The following is a 22,056-nucleotide window of genomic DNA, read 5'->3' as shown; positions in this document are numbered from 1 at the left end:
TTCCATCCCCAAACAATGTCAACGGTAGCGCATAGTTTGAGCAAGGATACTTACTAAGTTACTTGTTCAGAAACTATATGGCACTTAAGAGACTTTGGATCGGTTTTTGACCAGACAGAAGTGTTATTTAAATCTTAAGACTGGATCATAAACCCTTATGTTATATCGAAGGAGATGATTTAGGAGGATTGTTGGGTTTTACATACTTATGGACCAGCGTAGTTCATGTTAAAGTGTGTCGAGTCTTTCATTAACATCCAACCCCCACCTCCCTTCCATCCATTCATCCCCCTCCATCCACCCCCTCAACCCCTCACTCCAATCCCCAACCCTCCAATCCCCAACCCCCCACTCCACTCCCCAACCCCTCACTCCACTCCCCGACCCCTCACTCCACTCCCCGACCCCCCACTCCCCGACCCCTCACTCCACTCCCCGACCCCTCACTCCACTCCCCGACCCCTCACTCCTATCCCCAACCCTCACTCCACTCCCCCAACCCTCACTCCACTCCCCCAACCCCTCACTCCACTCCCCCAACCCCTCACTCCACTCCCCCAACCCCTCACTCCACTCCCCCAACCCCTCACTGCGATCCCCAACCCCTCACTCCACGCCCCAACCCCTCACTCCCAACACCTCACTCCCAACACCTCACTCCACTCCCAACCCCTCACTCCACTCCCCCAACCCTCACTCCACTCCCCCAACCCCTCACTCCACTCCCCCAACCCCTCACTCCACTCCCCCAACCCCTCACTAACAAACTTCATTTCAATAAAAGAAATGCTACAGGAGATTACTCGTGTTGACCAGTTCTTTTGTCAAATACTTATAAAATTTTATTACAGAAGAAATATACAGTTCAAATACTTAGTAAATATTTACCAATAGAAAACTTCTAAATAATTATTATGCCGCCGCCAGGCTACCGGCGTAAACCGCGGCCCCATGTGCCTGGTCGGCAGCACAAAGGCCCCGCCTGGGCCCGAGCCAAATATGTCACCCCCTCAAATTATCTAAGAGGGGGACGGGGGTGTAGTTCATGTTAAAGCTTGTTGTGTTGTTTTTCCTGTTAAATTGCTCATTTCAGATAACCTTTGCATTGTTTTCCTGCTATATTTATTTTAAATGATTTCACTGGTTCATTTTATTACTTATTTTGGCCACTATTCTTATTTATTATCTTGTCAGTTCTAAGACTATAGCCACCAATTTGAAAGATTACTAAGTGACATTGCAGAGAAATTATACTTTCAAAGAAAAGGCGGAATAATTCTTCATGTTAATATCAACTACCAGACCTTTTTGGTATAACTAAATTGCTGTGGCCTAATGTCGTTTCGAACTTAATTATAGACTTGAGCTAATATCACAGCTGTGCAAAAAAAATTGGTTGCAAACTTAAGCAAATCCTGATTAACTGTGGCGGGTTGTAAGTGGAAACAATATGACAAGTAATGCACAGAGATATTCTGTTTCATTAATAATCGTAAGTATTTGGAAGAATTTCTATTACTACTTTTAATAAAGTCTTCCAAATACTTTAGATTATTGCTACAACGAAATACCACTAGCAGTAACTTACAATATGAAATTTTTCATTGCACGTTATGTATTACTTTTCATATTGTTAGCTATCTACTGCTTCCATATATAACCCGTCACACTTGCGCTTAGAATTGGCTTAGGTTTGCAACCAAATAAAGATGTTTCTGCACAACTGTTGCAAGTCTATAATTAAGTTTCAAACGACATTAGGCCACACCAGTTTAATCGTTTCATAAAAAAGGTCTACATATTAACATGAAAAATTATTCACCTTTCTTTGACTATAATTTCAGTACTAAACTTATAAAGAATGCCAGTAATCTTATAAATTGCTGGCTACTTTTACAACTGACAAGATAATAAATTGGCGTGACCTTATGTGTAATAAAATGAACCAGTGAAATCATTTAAAATACATATACCAGGAAAACAAACACTACCAAGAATACTTTTTTTTTTTAAACTTTCTTATATTAAAGAAAAATTGCAACACTTTCCAAATTCTATTAAGAAACTTTCTTGGCAAGTTTTTCTACCAATTCTTAATTTCTTGTTTTTCGTAAGAAAATATCAGTTTTTTCTCTCTCCCCTTTCATGGATTATATGAAGAGAAGAATAACGCATTTTTGGTAGTGAAGGTCATCTAAAATGTGCCATTTAACAGGAAAAAACAACCCAACAAGCTTTAACATGAACTACACTGGTCATGTTTACAGGAATAGCAATTCCTATAAACATAGAAACCAGCCTAGTTCATTTATCAATCAAAACTCTTTATTTCAACAAATACATTCAAAATCCTACAGGTACAAACAAATTCTAGCCATCTTTACACTCAGTACCAAATTGCAAGCTTTTTTACATTTACCACATAAATTAGAGGATTAATGCATAGTTAACTCACATTACAACTAAATTCCGACAAAGTGACTGTATTGGTTACGAGGAATTTTGTACCACATAAATTATATGATCTATGCATAGTGAATACATGTTCCAACGTTCGAACCATTACATCATTATAGTGAAACAATACTATACGTAGGCACATATTTTGTGGTTTTACGGCAAAACCTTACGTGATAAAAACATGTCACATTTTTATGAAGTACTGACAAGTGTCCGGTTGACATCTATCTTCTTGAGGTCTTAACACGTATGCTGCTACAGCGTCTTTTCTGAAGATACGGCATGTGTCTCAACAGTTCACACGACGTCCGTCTTACACCTTGCATTTCCTGAAACAAAAACCACAACTGTTATTCATATAGTACTACATGGCCTTACACACAAACAGCAGGGAAAACTCAGAACCACAAGTCATTATCATGTGCTTAGAGTACAATTTAGACAATGTCTTCAAGGGTACAACAAATATACATTCATTCCAGTTTTACAAGTCGGAAAGTTCCCCGGTTTCGTGGAGCATTTATGGACAGATACATAGGCAATGCAAATTACACAACAATACTTTAACTACAATTCAATTAACACCATAGACTCATTTGAACAAGGCCAATTTTGACTGGAAAATGGTTTTATGTGCCCCCTCCCTACTACAGTTTCCTTCAAAATTGACAAATGCCCACGTGCACGTATATAAAGCAAGACGTCAGAGATTTGAAAGACTTGAAAAACTTGAAGGTCTCGACATAAGTAAGCAAGCTTGTGCGTGAAAAGTGTTTTGAGTCTCCACTCTGACAAAAAAGGCATCTAAAATAAGTGCAACATTCAAATATCAAATACTGGTTTGAAACCAAGAAACTTTTATAGTCATGTATGTCAGTATTACTTATCTATGCTTGATATTCAGGGGTGCCACGGAATACATACGATCCGTAGGGAATACATACGATCCTTACTAATTTGCTGGCCATCACGCTAGCACCGAATCGAGCTTTGTCTGGTCCTTCTAGTTGGTCTAAGCCTACATTAGTCTTAATTTAGTGCAGCTTGAGATTTTTAAAGTTTAGCCGGATGGGATACGCCATTATTAAGTTCTTAAAAGCCAAGATATCGGACGAAGAACTGGTTACTTTGCCGCCGGTGTCACGTGATCCAGGCACATTTCTCCAAATCAGTATAGATCGTATGTGTTCCGTAAGGATCGTTTCTTTCTAGCATAGGGGTCAGGTACAGAAGGCCAACTTTGTGCGGCGCAAGTCACTCGCGGAGTGCCAAAGACATAATAACGGTTGGGAGTCTGGCATCTTCCCGCACAAAATTTTTTAAATTCATAACCAAATAAGACACTATTTCCTGCATTTTGTGAAGTGAAGTTTTTCCTCTGTAACATCCTCATTCTTAAGCCAAATATGAACTTTTCATAAGATTTTTGAAGGTTCTTCCCAGAAGGAAACACAGCATCGGGGGCCGCTATACTGAAAAGGCCTGGCGAGAACACTGTCTAGTAACAGATCGTATGTATTCCGTATGAATTCTTTGACACCCCTGATATTGGTCTAATAAAACAAAAATCAACACTGGACAGACCTGGACCTAAACTAGTGGGAACAATTATTGTACTGTCTCAAACATATATGGCATAATAAACCACGACCAGCGCAGAGAAATCTTCACGCTCCTTTGAGCAGCAACTCATAACGTTCTATATGAACGGTTGCCAGGATGTCTATTCAAAATACGACGGACTTACGGACACCTAACTCACCTTTCGCAAGTTTTTTTGTTGTGTGTGTGTGTGGACACGGCAAGGAAACATGTCTCACAAAAGCGTGCCAAAGCTGCTAAACAATGGCCGATCATAATCTAACCCCTGACCCTTTGTTGTCTCCTTTTTCGTAAAAAATCAACACCTCAAACATCTCTAAGCTACGACGGCTGAATCCCACCGAAGATATCAGCAATAGGAAGAAAAATCAGGCCACATTTGAGAAATTTGCAACACAACTTTGAAGACATGATAAGCATGCGGCACTTCACAAGGGCTTTGTGCAAAGTAACATTTTAAATGCTTCTCGAGGCTACATTAATTGGCCCTTTGAAAGACTTTCTTAATCACCACAGTGACTGCCTTTGCTGAAGCTGACAAAAGCGCAGGCTTTCCACATGGCAGATACGGCCCCCCAGCCAAAGAATCTATCCCTGATAAGTTTTTAAAAATTGCTGTGGGAGAAGCCTGCAAATGGACTTAGAGGCCACACATGCACCCAGTATTTGGAGCCCTGTACATTGATACGTAGGCAAAAAAATCATGCAATGATATAAAAGGCCGAAAAAAGAATGTGTGATTTTCAGTCACAGGATCCCAAGCAGATAACCTGGACCCGCTAGTGGGAAGGACTGCAACAAGGCTAATATAGAGTTTAAAAATATGGTGCACGTGCACCCAGTATTTCGAGCCCTGAAACTCCGAAGGTAAGTGTACAGTCAACTTTGAAAAAAACAAATTATGAACAACTTAACTGTCAAACACAGGTCTTCTCCAGAAGAAACTCTTCTCTGCATCCCATCGGCTGGAGTCTGTTGCTGTCAGTTGTCACCCCTCCGGATACATTTCACTAAATGAAATGAAAAGAAAAAAGTGTCAAACCTCAATATATTGATAAATTAAAAAAACGTTATAATTACTGTAAATGCATCAAATGTACATTGTAGTTCTTGGGAAAATGACAGCAAAGAGACTGGTATTCGACCGGTTTCGACTTTTTCAATAATTGCGGTGAACTTAAAACCATTGCAAAACTTTTTTCCACCTACGACTGTAGCGCTTCTTTGTTTCAAACGAGAACTTAAAACCACCGCAAATACTCCATTTTCTCCCTATGGCGAACTTAAATGCATTTACAGTATAACAGTCAAGAAAGACAAGAAGCAATCCTAATTTACAAATCTGCATACAAACAATGAAATCTAAGAAAACAAGCAATAGTGAGTAAAGATAATTCCAGCACTGGTCATTTCATGTACTGAATACTTGGTCTTCATCACTATCAGGCTTCAGTGATTAGACAATTTTCAAGGCTGAGCTGAGCGGCCAGAAACAAAACGTTTGACAAACTCTTTACCGCGAACATGAATGCATGTATAGTATTACAATTCAGGGAATTTAGGCAACTTAGAAAAGCAAGGCGAACACTTAAAGATATGGTCAGAACAATGAACAACTTAACTCTTTAACACATGTCTTCCAGGAAGAGACTCTTTCAGCAGGCTGGAGTCGGCAGCAATGCTGTGTCGGATGACCATCTGCAACAAGACCAGAGAAAGTTTGAAGAAAATGGAACACAGACTGAGAGACAACATTGTCACATCTGAACAACTTCCCCTAAAAATTTGAAGGCAACCAAAGCAATATAGGGCCAAAAAAAGAAAATATAACAAGAATGCTGAATTTTGTTTGGTACTGACATTTACTAATACTGTTAAGCATATTTCTGTAATACCTTTGAGCATTTTAAAACCACACAGAAACATGCCGCTTGATGATCCCCTTAGTTTTGCATGCCTACAAAAACCCTGTCAACGATCTGTAGTGAGTTCCCACATCACAACGATGGAGTATTTTTGCATAATGGATGTTGCTATACATTGTGATAGTGTAGTTTGGACTTATGTATAGAAATAAATTGACGTTAAAAATCAGATATTCGGGCCCTAATATTGCTTGGGTTGCCTTTACTAATTGCATACATCATCGTAAGAACATCCCCAAATATCAAGCTGCCATGGAAACACGAAGCTGGGAATAAATTGCAGTGTTATATAAAACCTGCACACATAAAAAATGGTTTATCTTGCCGCTGGTCTATTATAAAATGTTGCTTCAGTGTAATATAATTAGATGAATCAGTAATAATGATAGAATTATAATTTTCTGCGTATGAATGTCACAATGACAGGGCCATTAGTTCAAGTGTACAATTGAGTTTCAAACGACTAAGCCACAGCAATTTAGTTATAAAAAGAAGGTGTAGTGGTAGATATTAACACGAAGAATTATTCAGCCATTTCTTGTAAGTATAATTTCACTAGCAAACTTATCATCAATGTCACTTAGTAATCTTTCAAATTGGTGGCTATAGTCTTAGAACTGACAAGATAATAAATAAGAATAGTGGCCATAATAAGTAATAAAATGAACCAGTGAAAATATCATTTAAAATAAATATAGTAGGGAAACAATGCAAAGGTTATCTGAAATGTGCATTTTAACAGGAAAAACAATACAACAAGCTTTAACATGAACTACACCCCCGTCCCCCTCTTAGATAATTTGAGGGGGTGACATATTTGCCTCGGGCCCAGGTGGGGCCTTTGTGCTGCCGACCGGGCACGTGGGGCCGCGGCTTGGCCGGTTGCCTTGCGGCGGCTTACTCCGGTAGCCTGGCGGCGGCATTAGAAGTTTTCTATTTTATATCGGTAAATATTTACTAAGTATTTGAACTGCATATTTCTTCCGTAATAAAATTTTATAAGTATTTGACAAAAGAACTGGTCAACACGAGTAATCTCCTGTAGCATTTCTTTTATTGAAATGAAGTTTGTTAGTGAGGTTTGGTGAACAATGGAGTCCACGTGGCGCACGTGGCGCCAATTTCAGGCCGGAAAAAAACTAGACAACTAAATAAGAAAAATGAGAAATTATCGGCCTGAAAATGTTTTATCTTCATGACACTGAAAAAGGTCATTGTTTTACCAGCTACTCTGTAAAATATTGAAGAATAGAACGAGGCCGACGGTACATAAAAACGATAGTTTTTCGAGGAAGATAGGACTGCCTGAAGGATAACTTTTTCTACACGAGGTCGCGTCGGAATATCATCCTCACTGTTCCCCGAAATAACGTCCAATTTTCACTAAATCTCCACAAAAAACGACCACAGATATACAAACAACAAGGTGAAATAGGTCTCACCCTAAAAAATGGACGTTGCGCGGCTCCAAGCACGGATTTCCGACGAGATGTTCTCTCCTCGCCCCCTCCGCCATGCCGTCTTCTTCTGATCCTGCAGTGCGGGCGCAATGGACTATGGGTAATATGACGTCATCACTCAGCTTTTGGCGCCAAAACTGGACCATGTTCCTCTGACAAGGTGGATGACGTATTTATACTTAAAGCGTAAAGAAACGACCTAAATATTGACTTTTGGATCGTTTTGATCCGACTGAAGGCTGTTTCGGGTTACTTTTAAAGTGACTCTATTTCTAAAAGCACTTTCTATACCAAGAAAGTCAAATAGAACTTCCGAATCTGTGCTTTTACAAAGATTGAATTTCCAGGACAGCTGGGTGGCCCTTTCCAGCTGCCTGACAAGGGCTCCCCACAGCGGAATAAAAGATCACTGCAGCACTTGGAACGTGATAATTTAATTACTTAAATTTGTCAAGTTGTCAGCAAAGATATGACAGCATGTGGTAGCTACTGAATGATTGGTTGCATTAGATGAAACATTTATTGACAATGTAATCAACATTTTATTGCATATTCATTATGAAGTCTCATAAAAAGGGTTCAGGAAGCTCAAACAAATGACTAAACACAGATCATGGTATACAAAACAATAGATTCTTTATTTTCTTTCTTTCAGTTTCACATCTTCTTGTTTAAGTTTGGAAATTGATAGAAGTAGCAGTTTTTCAATATTTCACAGCATATATTTGGTTGCAAATTCTTTTAGGTGAACTCTGGAATTACACAGCGCACCACACATTCATGGAGTCCTTTCCGCAAATGCTGTATGGCTTCCACATAAACACAGACGGAATATCAATAATAATCATTTTGCAATATGCTGTCTGTGTAAACAATTTTCAAAAGTTCATGGAAGTGATCAAAGTATCTTTTGTTGGTTTCAACACTGCTCCTTATTGGTAGGTTAAGCAAATGAACCAATGAGTGAGTTTGATACATGGGAGTAATGATATAAAAAAAAATGAATACAGATATAAAGTCATGTGTTTATTGTTTCGTCACACCATCAGCAGCTCTTCATATACTTAATAAAAATAGTCTGTGAGTGTTGGCTAGAGTTGACTGGAGAAACCTCCTTGCTGTCACATGTTGTCCCTGTCAGTGCTCTGAACCGTTTTAATACATAGATAGCTGTGTGTCTGGAGGACTTAAAGGCACCCAGAGCATTTTATGAGACTTGAAAACTGGAAATGTTTTAGTCGCTGTAATCTTTATGAAATTGACAATTATTGTCACTGTTTACTACATTTGCATTCGGATTTCTTATCAAAAGTGCGCAAAAATGGCACAAAAATAATCTACATGGTGATCTTTTAGTCTCACGCGCCCACTGTAAATACTGTAGATACCATAGCCCCGCCCACCTCTGTCAAAACGTAGATCCTGAAATGCAAGATTAAAACATATGAATGCAAGTATTTGACGGACATGCAGTCACTCTCTCATTGGTCGAACCGCTAATTGTGATCAACAGTCAGGATCAGTCTATTAGGGCTTGAATTTTCTATCAGTTCTCACCACACAACGACACTGTATCTTTCTTTGCTCATTTAATTTCGATATGTCATGGTAAAGTGTTATGGAAACTTACTATGTGTCAACATTCTTCACTCTACATTCACACTTCAGTAAGACAGCCAGAGATGCATGTAGTTCCCATACAGAACTTTTATTCAGTCTGTTACACTTTCTAAACAAAGAATTTCTTGTATAAGTGCTAAGGTTTTATACACTGTCTATTAAAGAGGACTTTGCAATCCATGGAGTATCGCAATCGAATTCTCCTTTTACACAACATGTAACTTAGTTTGTATTGTTTCAACTGTATCTTGACATTAAGAAATTGTATTGCAGATTGCAATTGTACATAAACCTGCACAATACCACATTCATATTGACGCAGGTCAACATTGTCAATGAAATGTTAGTTTCATGTCTTCTCTTATTCTGCATTCATACTGTACAATGTTATCATTCTTTCTTCCAATTAATCCAAATCAAATAAGTTCTTTTTCACAATTGTACTATGGTATATAACCATATATAAAACACTTCTCTTATGCTAATCAGTCTTTTGTGGCTGTCAGCCAGCCTGTTCTTTTGTAACATCATTGTTCTTCAAGTTTTCATTATAATGCTAATTGTCCATTCATAACATGTTATTTTGTGACATAACATGTACCTGATAGTAAAGATAACAAGCAGCAATTTGCACTCTATTCTTCTACAATTACCAATAAGAAGTTTATTGCAAGTTCATGCCCGTGGGCTAATTGCAAATACATGGTAAAAACATAGAGAAAAACATACATGCGTCAGTAAACTGTGTCTGACTTTGTTGTATAACAAGGAGGGTATAACCACACAGTGCTAGTCTGCTATGCCAGAGTGGTGCTCATGCACGATTGGCCTGTGTTTACACAACATGGAATCAGTGAGTTTTAGGCAATAACATCCAGCCAGGCAAACTATGAAGGCACTATAATATGGTTCATGTCATGCAAACTGCTTGAAACTTACCATGAGACGTTGTTCACATTTCAGAGCTACAAAACTTTCATACTCAGCACAGATAGGATGACCTCTAACACCAGGGCCTGTCCAACACCATGGGGGTAGAGCAGCTTGATAAGGAATATACCATAAAACCTTTCCCTTGGTGACGTGTGTCTATAATTAATGGAAAGTGTGGGCCTGTGAGGCTCTTCATATTTATCTCAGTTTGACTGTTGTAGCAATTGTGACTTAATAATCAATAAATTTGTCAGATATACATCAGTGAAAGTAGAAGAGAGTAAAATAATAAGATCCCAAATGTGTTAAACCCCCAATACTTCCATAGAATAGTCCATCCCCCTCTCCTTGGGAGGTCCTGTATCACCATGTGGAATGAATCAGAATGAGTGTGGTTTTGGCGGGAAGAACAACTCTTGTGTACATGCTGGGGAACAGTACTGCTACACCATTTTGGGGAGGAATAACCAGGAATCCAGAATTATCACCAGGGCCTGCACAGGCCAGGTCTTTGGCACCAGGTCCAACATGCCCACAAGGAAACTTTCTCTGATTTCCCTGGAAGGTTGAGGCAAAACCCTGGTGGCTTGTGGGCTTTGTTAGTCAGTGTTGGCCTGGCAGGGATCAAAAAATATGGTGCAGCGAAATTCCAGTCAGCAGGCCTCAGAGAGACAGGTGAGAGTTAGGAGCCTAAGTAGTGGAGTCCTTTAGGCACATAATTGCTTTGTGACTGAATCAGCCAGGCAATTTTTTTCACCCAAGTTGAAGTTGCAAAAGTAAAATAGCCTGGATGCCAGCCTGTTTCCAGCTGTGCCTGCACAGGCCATTTACTGATTTAGTCCTCATGACCCTAACTCCGCCAACATGCCCCAGGACAATATCACTATCCTAGTGGCAGGCCTGTTACCTTGGGGTAGGGGGTCATTAACCTCTGCCAGCGAGATACTAGTATTGTGTAAACTGTAAACACAGGCTAGCCTCCAAGTCCAAGGAAATTTTCCAACTTGCCTCCCTGTGTTAAGTTAGACCCTGCAGTGTAGATATAGAGATTGAGGGTATTCCGGCTACAGCACATTGTACTGTACTCCATTTTCTTCAGTAGGAGCAGAAACTGAGAAAACTGCAGCAGTGTTTTTAGTTTGTGCTCATAAAACATACCAGTATTGATCATGGTGACCCATGTCAAGATTTTGTAGGAAGGTATAAAGGTATAAAGGAAAGGACCCTAAGGGGTCACTGCAAAAATGAAACAAATGTAAACATGAAATATTTACATTCTGAGCAACTTTAGATTCTAGACTCTAAGTTCTTTTTGCCTAATTTTTAGATCATGACGTCAAAATCGCCCACGGTCGCCGTCTTCGTGAGCAACCCGATGCGTTTTTTCATCGTTCGAATGGACGCAACAGCGGGAACCCTCAAGGACTTGCGCCAGGCAGCTACAAAACAGGGCAAGAATATCAGCAACTGTTCGTTTACAACACCCGAGGGGGAAGTCATCGGAAAGAGCATAGAACATCTCCTACACTATGAGGTATTGTTGTTGCATCATCAATAAATTTGTAGTATAGTTCTTGAACTGTAATACATCATATATGTATCATTCTATATGCTTGTTGTCGTCATTTGTTTGGTGAACTTCCTCATGATCTCCAAATTGGTGTGAGAAAATGTTGCAACACTACCTGATCTTACCATGTATTGCCTGAGGTTGCGAGCTAAATGAAACGTTGCATGATAATGATCATGATTTAAAAAAATCAGTGTATAGCACAGTGGATTCATTCCTGTAAAAAATCAATCACAGTTTTTGTATTGTACAAGATAGCTAGTTATGGTGCAAAAGGACTAAGTAAATCTACCTCTAACAGTCCAGGAACAAAATTGTATAGGTACTGTAACAAATGTAAAAATTTTCATAAAGACATTTATTGATTTTTTACTTTCAGAACATCTTGCATGGATCAGGCAAAGGCTTTCTGAGGGTAAGTCTCAGATTTTGCTATTCAAGAATTTGGAGACCTAGTGCCAAAAAGTATATGGACTGACATAAATGATAAAGTGACCACAAGTCGTGAAGAAGTTTTTGAAAACGTTTGCTGTCACTTGATATTTTGTCACATTGTACCAGGGAACCGTCTCTCCGTCCCGAGACAGACATTTGCTTGTTGGAAAAAAATTCACCTGTCCTTTCTAGAGATCTGAACTTCATGACAAATTGAACGTTATATCAATGCACAGAACAAAGAATGACTCATCTGCCTAGTTAGTCTTGATAAAGTTTATGTTCTGATTGAAGTAAAGATTTGATGCGAGTACATTTTCTATTGATCCCATACAGATGGAGAGGGCATGTCCCAAGGCCACCCTATCCAGTACCAGCAGTGAATCTCCCCTACCCTTAGACCATACCCCTAGTGACTCTCCCCTACCCATGGCCACAACCTCAAGTGAATCCTCCCCACCTAGCACCTCTGTTCAATCTCAATACTTTACTCCCCAAAACCATAATGGGCATCACTTAGAGGCTAAATCCCAGATAGACCCACCCATAGCCAGCATTTTCAGTGAATCTCCCCCACCCAGCATGTCCAGGAACACCCCCTTCCCCAGCAGCAGTGGCCCACCCCCTGAGTTATACCCTGTATTCACCAAGGAGAGGAAGTGGACATGTACATTCAGTACTACACCAAAGTTCCATGTATACAGTGAGGATGACATTGCAAGTGAGTAGATCTACACATTACTACATTTTTACCTTCTATCTATACATATCAATCTCTGACTATATATATAAAGCTACAGTGCTATGGTGCTTATACTCTTAACTCGTGTTTCACTGAAAGATGCATACCCAAAATGGTCAGGAGTGATCATGTTCACAAATCACATTCAGCAAAGGTTTCCATGAGAACACTACATATAGACCTGTCTCTCTCCTGGCTAGTTCAGTCAAGTGCTCACTAATTATGCATTGACATGATGGGCACCATGTAGGATGTTTGGGGCAAAAACAACATGTGACTGCAAGAGTATTGTCTCTCTATGACTGCAAGGGTTATTTGATAAAAGTCTGCAATATTCTGCATAGATTTTTACCTCATTTCTAAAGGCGTAATGAAGACAGAATTTGAATAGGATATCAGATGCAGTAATGTACAGTAATGTCCGTTTAGTATTGCCGTCGGTGATTTATCAGTTGGGGGGAAGGGAGTTCTAGTAGTTCACAGCGTTTAATTTTATGGGTGGGAACAAAGTTCTTGCCTCAGCAGGAAGAATGATCAAATATTTGCAATGATGAAATTTTAGCGCTTGAACAGTGACCATAAGAGTCGCTAAAATATAGTTACTGTTAACAAATCAATAATTAATTTATCAGTTTTGACTAATTTCTCTTTGCAGACTGCACCACAGACAAGGAAAAACAATACAAACAGCTGTGGAACAACATTGGAGAGGAGGAAGCTGTGCAGGGCATGACCAAGGCTCAAATGCAGGAGGAGGTAAACGAACGCTGGAGAACAATCAAGGCCAAGGCAGCTGACCCTACCCCTACCACCATTAGCAGTACCACTGTTGTGAACCATACCACAAGTACCTCTACTAGTACTACTACAGTTACTGTCACCACTACTGTCACTACCGTAACTACCACCCCACTGCTGGACCAGCTGCCTGGACTTAGAGCTAAGCTGGTTGCAGATAAAGACCATCTAGTAGAAAACAACCTGCAGCGGTACTTTGATAACCCACAGGAACTAGACAAGGTTGTCGAGGTTATAAAGAGGAAATATGTGAAGAAGGGAGTGACCGCAGGTTTTGTCAAACATCACGTTTTGAAAGTTACTGTCAGTTAGCTTTATAATAAGTTCTTAGACTATGCCCAAGGAATGCAATGATGGCAGATGACATTCTATAATAACAGTCCGGTTGTACTTACTGTAAAAAGCTAGTGTGTTTACCAGTTGTTCAAAACAAACAATGACGTTCATAAGCCCACTCGTAGATTCGAGTAGGCATGTGCAGTGTCAAAGGTTAAGGCCCCTGGCTTGTGAATAGTTCTTGTCTCAACCATTGTCATGATTTGCATAACCCAGGCGGGTTTTCTTTATGTCTCAGCTTTGACACTGCACATGCGTACTTGAATCTACCAGTGGGCTTAAAGGCCCTTAAACCATGAAATGATGATATGAGATATGTATTTTACTTTTTGTTAAAAAGGATGTCAAACCTAACTAGTTAACTGTTTAACCTGAACTAGTATTAGATTGAGCATTTAGATTAGAATAGTTATATCTCTATGTACTTGAATTTGCAATAAACTTAATTTATTAAAAATTGAAACCAAAAGTGGTCCTGGTATGTACAGCATTTTTTGTTTAAGAAACCTGGTCAGGATATTTCACATACCTCTAGTCACCATTGAGTCTAATAGGAGCTTCTAAGTCTAAGGTCACCATTAGTGTACCAGACTAACCGTGCCGGCTATATAATTGACTCTATTTTGGCCAATTTGTACTATTTTCCAGGCGACCCGCGGAGGATGGTAGAGCCTAGTACTATAGTAACGTGTAAAGGAGTAACTACAGGGGAATTGCTGTATATAGTGCATTACATTGTATGTTGACATGCCCCGTTCCGTTTGGTTCCGTCACGCCTCCGGTTTTAGACATACCCGAGCGCATGCTAGAAGCGTGTACAAAAGAGTCGTTCATTTTCTCACAGTTTTACCCCACATTTTCCGTTAAATAACTCTTAAAATGACCATGAATACATGCTGAACAAAGTTAGGCTCTACTTACCGCGCAAAACGGAGGAGAAACGTCTTCAAATCACAGAAGTTCAAGAGCTTTCTCACTTCGGTTACCTACTATCGCCATCTTGATTTGCCGTTATTGCGCAATGGACGCCACCTGTTAAACGCCGCCTGTTGCTAATTAATCAGTTTATAAGCGTGGACCAATCAGACTCAGCTTAACAGACATTTACAGATAATAGGTGTAAGAACGTTAATTTCCGATTGGATTATTCGGTCGGGGTTATTTTACGGGTCTTTACGACCTTTTCTGAATTTCAAGGTACAGTTCTGGGAGGAGAGTTCCAAGTCCCAAGGAAAAGAAAGACGTACAAAGGACCAACAAAATTTTGATATTAGAAGAAACTAAAGTTTTGTGACTGCCGGGCTTCTCTGACAGCATTTGGAAACGCCTGGCAGAAAACAGTTCACGTGTGAGTGCTTGTGTTTGAATGGGGATTATTAGGTCAGCACCAAGGACAGACATGTGTGTATGTATTCATGTATGTATGTATGTATTCATGTATGTGAATATGGATCAGCACCAAGGACAGCTAGGCATGTACGAATGTATATGAATGTGGATCAGCACCAAGGACAGGCATGTATGTATGTATGTGAATATGGATCAGCATGTACATCTGTATGTATTTATGTATGTGAATATGGATCAGCACCAAGGACAGGCATCTTACATCATATTGCAAGTCATACACATACACACTACAAAGCAAAATAAACACACTTGCAAAGTATTTGTCTAATCCGTTTATCATCAAATACAAGCAAAAATCATTTCATTACTTTTGCAAAGAAAATCAAAAAGTACACAAGGCACAAAACAAGTTTAGAAAACTACATAAACTAGCTCGCTATGGATATGTTAAATGATGAAAACGGTAAAACTAGATTGGATATAAAACTAGCTTGGATATGATTATGTATTCATCTTCTAAGAGGCTATTAAGAGCACCATGTCGCGTTTTTTTGGGATAGAATGGAGAAAAAAATCAATAGAAACGACCCAATTACAATAAGAGGCTAAGAAAGATCATTAACTGTTTTTTTTGTGTTACATATGTGTGAATGTCTGACCCTGCAACATTGTGAAATACGGATTTGTGTAGCAACAATGCTAATCTTGGTACTAGGTTTACTTCCGCTAGGATAGTCAAACAAACGTCCGACATACAACAACACTCTTTCAGACCAACGAACGTTTTACTTGTTGTACACTAGGAGGTAATCTTGTTCTTGAAAAACTATTTACTAATGTGTTATGTATGTATTCTTGTGCCTTCGATAACTGAGTAGGAGTATGTGACAAATTGTTTCAGAGTAGCTTGACGGTTACTGACTTGTGTCGTTAGTTAATAGCACCACTTGTCTAACATGCGACTTGTCTGAATATACTTATCATGCTAGTTCGTTTCTATAAACGCTACTCTACCTAGATCGTTAGTGATGTGTCTAAGACGTGATACAGGAGGGAACACTATAAGTGAAATAAAATCACTGCAATTCAGTGAACAACGTAGTATTTTGTTTACCAATCCCTCGTCATCCGAACGATGATTATAAAGATGAACGAGAGAGCTGCGCATGCGCGATTACAAAGACGTAATCTAGCCAAACGGCTGTCTTGGGTCAAACACTCCCGGCAGCAGAGGCCCCGTCTGTCTTATTGTCGCCTCGATCTCGTCGTTTATCAGCATACAGACGCGGCAGCGACCGACCATCCTCTCCATCTCTGTGCGGGCCTGTTGGGTGCGGGTCATCTCCAGACACGGCCCGTCCTTCGGCTCGTACGGATCCCTGTTCTGATCAGGGGTGTAATCTCTGGAACACGAGAAACAGATTCAGTACCACGGAGGGATAATTTTCTATAGCGTGTTATTAGAATAAAATTAACAGATTTACGATTCTTGTAGTTGACTTTTATGATAAACAAATTTTCATGAAAAAACATTCATGTTTAATTTTTTGCCCCTCCCCCTTATTAAGGGTACTAGAACGGTCAGCCTATTATGGGTGTTCTAAACTTAAGATGCCGCCACGGCGCTCCTGGGCAGAAATGAAAATGCCTCCATATCCAGATTTATGCAGAATATGTTTAACTACATGTGTACCAAATTTGGTGCTTTTAGACAAAAGTGCACAATTCAGCTAATTTTGGGAACTATGCCGATGGACTATAGGTGTGGTGGTCTTAGGTAGGTACTGAGAGAAATAGATGAATGGTCAGGTACTGTTATATATGTCAGGAACTACAGTATACACAGCTACAGCTACAATCATCTAACAGGTCGCGCAGAAGAAAAAGAAGTCACAGGATTTTATTACCACTGAGGTTTAGGTAGCTATAGGTGATGTGTGGTGGTCCTAGCTGCTGAGATGAGTACTGCAGTCTACACAGCTATAGCTACAATAACCTGACAGGTGGAAGAAGTTCACAGGACTTTATTACCACTGAGGTTTAGGAAGGCAATGTGTGGTGCTCCTAGCTGCTCAGAGGAGTAACGTGACGTTACCAATTATCGAATGTCCATAGAGGTTCGTTGCTGGTCACATTTTGATCACAATGTAACGTTAACATATGTTTTTTTACCTTGGAATGGTGGCGAGCCAAAAGCTGAACTTGTTGGCGAAGAATCCGCAGGTGCCCCGTGCTCCGTGACACTCGATGAAGGGGGCGGGGCGGAACCTCTCCAGACAGCTGCCCGGGCTGGAGAAGATCTGACCGCTCCCCTCTCCGGCAGCCGTGTGCTGGGGGAAGGAATTAACGTTGCTAAACAGCTGCAGTTTTTGTCACCAGGGACTCAACGGGGATGTGAATTTTCCATGTGAAGACAAGCATGTTCATGTTTACAACAACCTATTTGTTTCTATGATTTTCACTTTATGTGAACGTTCCTAATTCACGAGTAAAAAATAAGTAAGATTATCTGTTTTACTCATTGTGGCCTGGACTTTGACAGGTCTTCAGTTTTTACTCTTAAATACAATAACTACATATCAAAGTTATGAATGGAGCTCGTGTCAATTGATGTGATCAGTGAAGGCAATCATGCTTTTATTGCGATATTCAACTGGGTCTGGTTTGAATAGCAGGTACAAGGGAACATGAGCAGGCATCACGATGATGAAGTCGTATGCATACAGTTCAACATAGATTCAACGGAGAAATCCAGCACCGACACTCCAAACCCTTAACTCATGCTCGTGCAACAAAGGAGTTAGTTGCCAAAGGAGGGACCTACCATGAAGAAGCTGAATCCTTCCCAGATAGATTGCCACCTGTGGTCCCGTGTGGGGAGGGGACATTCGGGAATGGTGGAGTCCTGGCTGTGGAACGCCATGACGGTAGACGGGACCTCGCACACCACGCACCGGGAGATGAAGCGGAGGACCTCGTTGCCTTGTACCGGACTCTCGGGAAGCTCAGCTTGGGTGGAGACGGTGGATAGCCAGTAGGTCTTGTCGTCACGGGTGGCGTAGTGACATTGGAAATTAATGTCACAGAACATGAACGGCATGGGAGCAAAGGACTTCACACAGGAGCCGGCAGTGCCTGTTTGGAATATCAATATTATCAACGATACAAACTTAGTCATGTTTGGGACCGCATTTCTTTGCCACAGCGCCACATAGCAGATCCGTTCATTAGTGCCCCGAGGATAGTAGTAAACGAGTTAATAGTATTGGATAGGCTACCAAAACGTTGAAAGGTAAGATGAACTTGGTTGTGTTCAAGAAAACTTTAATATGTATCAATGTCAACGTTTTCGTAGAGCTAGTCTGGACTCTGGGGACTCAGGACATTTCAAGCAACTGTGTTACAGCGTTCGATAGTAATAGGTACTGCTGACTAGCCATAATTGAAACTACTATGATATTTTCCAAATGATCAACTACATAAGCTGTTTTACCGAGGTCCTGTCCATGAGCTCTCTCGTTTCCTTCACCATGAAGCAGACTGTACCCTTCCCACATCTTTGTCATTCCCGGCAGACACTGCGGCACCATGGTGGTCTGGCTGTGCCGCGTCATCAGGTTGAACGTTCTGTATCCTCCCTCGCCTGCGATGTGCACGAAGTAATGTAATGAAGAATATATTAGAAATAATGCCAGATAGAGGGTGGCGGACAGGGAGTAGCGCCCCTGCCCTTTGAGGAGCTAAAGCCCAAAACAAACTACAACAAACACAGCGACCACCTCCTCCATAAGTACCCGTACCCCCAACGAAATCTGAATAAGAAGAATAGACACGACATACCCGTGAATAGTTTCCTCAGGTTGGTAAGTAATTGAATAAAAAGACTCTGTTTACACAACCAAGAGATTTATTGAACCGACGTTTAGGTGACCATACGTCACCTTCTTCAAGGCAGAATTGTCACAGAAACGTCAGTTGAATAAATCTCTTGGTTGTGTAAAAGAATATTTTTATTCAGACACAACATACCCTTTAGTAATTTGTGAACATTTATTATCAGTTTGCATGATAAACGTTCAATAGCACTAGCCTCCTCTCTATGGGCCTTTTTCGGGGCTTATAATACAATTTTTGCTGATGACTTCTTTTTGTACTGGGTCGTTTGTGCAGACAGCCGTACTGGCTGGACACACGACATAGGACAAAAAGAAGTCATCAGCAAAAAGTGCATCATAAGCCTCAAAAAGGCACAGAGAGGCTATGGAGACTACTATCACGCAGAATATGTTAAAACTATTATTCATAAGTTCTCCATATGGGCCTAACGACTAAGTAACATCCAAGTGGATCCTAGCAGATTCGCGCATTTGGGACGAATAAGGGACTAAAATTACACCTGATTATGATACTGGTTGATGTATGATATATTACCGTCCGGCCCTGATGGTCCTGGTGGCCCTCGGTCTCCCTGGGGACCTAAGAGACAGAAATCACACAATATAAAATTGATGTATTTTCATAAACATATTTTGTTCACTACAACGGCCCAATACACTGTATGCACGACGATGCCGCTCATGTATGTATATTATATTGTAAAACAATGATACTCTCTAAGGCCATATTCAAATGATTTCAATATAAACCAGTATCTAATATAACATTGAAACAATTTTGCAAACATTTCTTTACACACAAATAAATAAACTATAAACATATATACCTGGGAAACCGGATGGTCCCGGGAATCCCAAACCAGCTTCTCCTTTTGGGCCTGAATCATCACATTAGTGTGTAGAAGGAAGAATACAAAATGATTTATCTTATCTGTGCACCGAGTATATATGTATAACTGACAATAGCCCAACACAGTACAATACAACACAACACAAAGCAGCACCCAACAACATGACGCAAAACAAAACAGCACAGAATAACAAACATATTCCCTTTCTTTGTGTGTTGAATGTTCATCACTTGTTTTATTTCTCTTAGTTGCGTATCAGTAAAATCAATAGAGACTCACAGACAAAAACATCATAACCCGTTTCTTACCTGGAAACCCTGGACCACCCGGAGGACCTCGACTACCTGACATCATAGCATTAGGACAGAAATAGAAAAGGCGTCAATCAGAAATCTTAATTATTGAGACTACAGGTTTCTCAGAAGTGAAAGCGTTGGCCTGAGAAAAGGTTGGATGAATAACATTGTTGAGGTAAATATTGCGAACTAAAAAGCAAACGTGGCTTGATACGCATTACATGTAAATGTGCCCCCCTTGAAGTACGACATCGGTTCTTAAAGCCCCTCTCACTCAGTCGAAGCTTCGTCATTTTTTTTATCGCCAGAAGGACGCCAAATCTCAACATCGCCCAAGAGTCGAGCATGTTTTAAAGTCCCCCAAGATTCGAGCATATGTTTCACCTAAAACTGTACCCTATCCCATGCACATGGAACGGGGTTCATTGACCTACGAACGTCGACCGATCTCGATGATGGAGAGAACACAGGACGTACTGCTGCTAATGTCTCATTTAGAGCTTGTAGACTAGTCGACTTTCTTGCTGGGTTATTACTCGTGACTTCACTCCTATCAACTTCGCATCGATAGTTTTGTTTTAAGCAAACAACGGGGAGGCAATGGAGCTCTTAGTCTGTACATGAATGGAGTACATTTCAATATGTCAAATCGTACTCACCCGCAGGCCCAACGGGTCCTGGAGGGCCTGGAAACCCAAGCCCTTGTTGGCCGGGTGGACCTAAAAGATCAAAACGAATTCAAGCATAAAGGCACATCAATGTCGAAAGCTCATAGAAAATGAACATTTGACTTTAAAAATCAACAGGATATAAAAGAAATTGTTTTAAAAGATTGTGAAGACCTAATCAAGTACAAGTATGTAGTCTTACCAGCCGATCCAGGGGGGCCAAATTCCCCTTTCGGTCCTGGAAAACCTGTTGTACAATCGATAAGAAATATGTTATACACTGTCTAAGTAACCATGCAACAATGCAGAGTGTAAATAGAAATGCGAAGCAAAAAATGAAGGCAGCAGCAGCTATTGAAATTGGTGATATCACACTTCGTAGGCAAAGACGGGACTCTTAAATAAGTACAAGAGCCTGTCAGAATATTCCATCCTCCAATGAGCAAAGTCACGTTGCTTTGCCTTTGGGTTATATGACGTTGGGTCATACATGGACGTTGACCCAACTGACGTTGGGTTCTACATGGGCGACATGTAAGACCTTTAATACCAAACAGACGTTGTTTCCTACCTGGTGGTCCGGAGGGTCCTGGTGAACCGGGGCGGCCAGGCGGACCTGGTACGCCGTCCGCAGTGCCTGAATCCCCTATAGGAAAAATGTGACATCCGAAAATAATTTCATCGGGTTGGTAGAACATAGGATATTTGGAGACGCATCCGTTGGATTAAGGAGGTAGTATGGATCAGGAAGTCATCTCCAGTGATGAACCGAGACGAGGGGGGATACAAGCTCAGCCACATTTGGGATTACATTCTCGCCGCAAATGCGCCACCTACATCGGCTACTTATAGCGGTGAGAAGCAGTACTCCAGTCAGAAGCTCTGAAGAAGGTGTCTGACAGACACCGAAACGTCAGCAGGTGAGATTACCTGGTTGTGTTAAAAGAGACTCCAAATATCCAAAAAGTGACATATTTTCAAACACCAGTCATTGTAGCTGGCTGCACCTGATATTGTCATTTACTACTAGTAATGCAGCTCTGATATCTGACATACATCTGAAAAACTTGGAAAATGGATGGACAGGCTGAGCAGATTTTTAAGCCGACTCTAA

The 22,056-nt window shown here is 40.5% G+C and overlaps 2 protein-coding genes and 1 long non-coding RNA gene across 3 annotated transcripts in view; 1 reads left to right on the top strand and 2 right to left on the bottom strand.

Moving 5' to 3' along the window:
• Positions 1-2,307: 2,307 nt before the first annotated feature.
• Positions 2,308-14,917, bottom strand: LOC136449250 (uncharacterized). Its single transcript, XR_010758003.1, has 5 exons — positions 14,803-14,917; positions 7,430-7,520; positions 5,685-5,760; positions 4,978-5,072; positions 2,308-2,789 (listed from the first exon to the last, which is right to left on the bottom strand). It is a non-coding gene; the product is annotated as an uncharacterized lncRNA (long non-coding RNA).
• On the top strand, positions 10,259-15,786 carry LOC136449249 (mucin-5AC-like). Its single transcript, XM_066449194.1, has 5 exons — positions 10,259-10,675; positions 11,328-11,534; positions 11,950-11,985; positions 12,342-12,726; positions 13,403-15,786. Exons 1-5 carry the CDS (start codon positions 10,634-10,636, stop codon positions 13,855-13,857), a joined length of 1,125 nt encoding a protein of 374 aa, XP_066305291.1. The 5' UTR covers positions 10,259-10,633; the 3' UTR covers positions 13,858-15,786.
• Positions 15,551-22,056, bottom strand: part of LOC136421092 (collagen alpha-3(IV) chain-like) — a 13,774-nt gene continuing 7,268 nt past the window's right edge. Inside the window, exons 15-24 of the mRNA XM_066408240.1 lie at positions 21,514-21,588; positions 21,145-21,189; positions 20,934-20,993; positions 20,287-20,322; positions 19,955-20,005; positions 19,663-19,707; positions 18,725-18,874; positions 18,056-18,366; positions 17,404-17,561; positions 15,551-16,634 (exon numbers count right to left, since the gene is read on the bottom strand). Of these exons, the coding sequence (XP_066264337.1) occupies positions 16,421-16,634; positions 17,404-17,561; positions 18,056-18,366; positions 18,725-18,874; positions 19,663-19,707; positions 19,955-20,005; positions 20,287-20,322; positions 20,934-20,993; positions 21,145-21,189; positions 21,514-21,588 (1,145 nt within the window). The 3' untranslated portion in view covers positions 15,551-16,420. The remainder of the gene's footprint in view (positions 16,635-17,403; positions 17,562-18,055; positions 18,367-18,724; positions 18,875-19,662; positions 19,708-19,954; positions 20,006-20,286; positions 20,323-20,933; positions 20,994-21,144; positions 21,190-21,513; positions 21,589-22,056) is intronic.

The sequence above is a fragment of the Branchiostoma lanceolatum genome, chromosome 15 (genome assembly GCF_035083965.1).
Source record: "Branchiostoma lanceolatum isolate klBraLanc5 chromosome 15, klBraLanc5.hap2, whole genome shotgun sequence".
In the NCBI taxonomy this organism is placed as follows: Eukaryota; Metazoa; Chordata; class Leptocardii; order Amphioxiformes; family Branchiostomatidae; genus Branchiostoma; species Branchiostoma lanceolatum.
The sequence above is the reverse complement of the archived record's forward strand: the minus strand, read 5'-3'. Positions and strand labels throughout refer to the sequence as shown.

Bases quoted from the DNA above. Each gene is read 5' to 3' on its own strand.
- LOC136449249 (XM_066449194.1), top strand. From the start codon at position 10,634: ATGGTGCAGCGAAATTCCAGTCAGCAGGCCTCAGAGAGACAG. The intron at 11,535-11,949 runs GTATTGTTGTTG...TTTTACTTTCAG, and splicing joins AACATCTCCTACACTATGAG to AACATCTTGCATGGATCAGG. The intron at 11,986-12,341 runs GTAAGTCTCAGA...GATCCCATACAG, and splicing joins CAGGCAAAGGCTTTCTGAGG to ATGGAGAGGGCATGTCCCAA.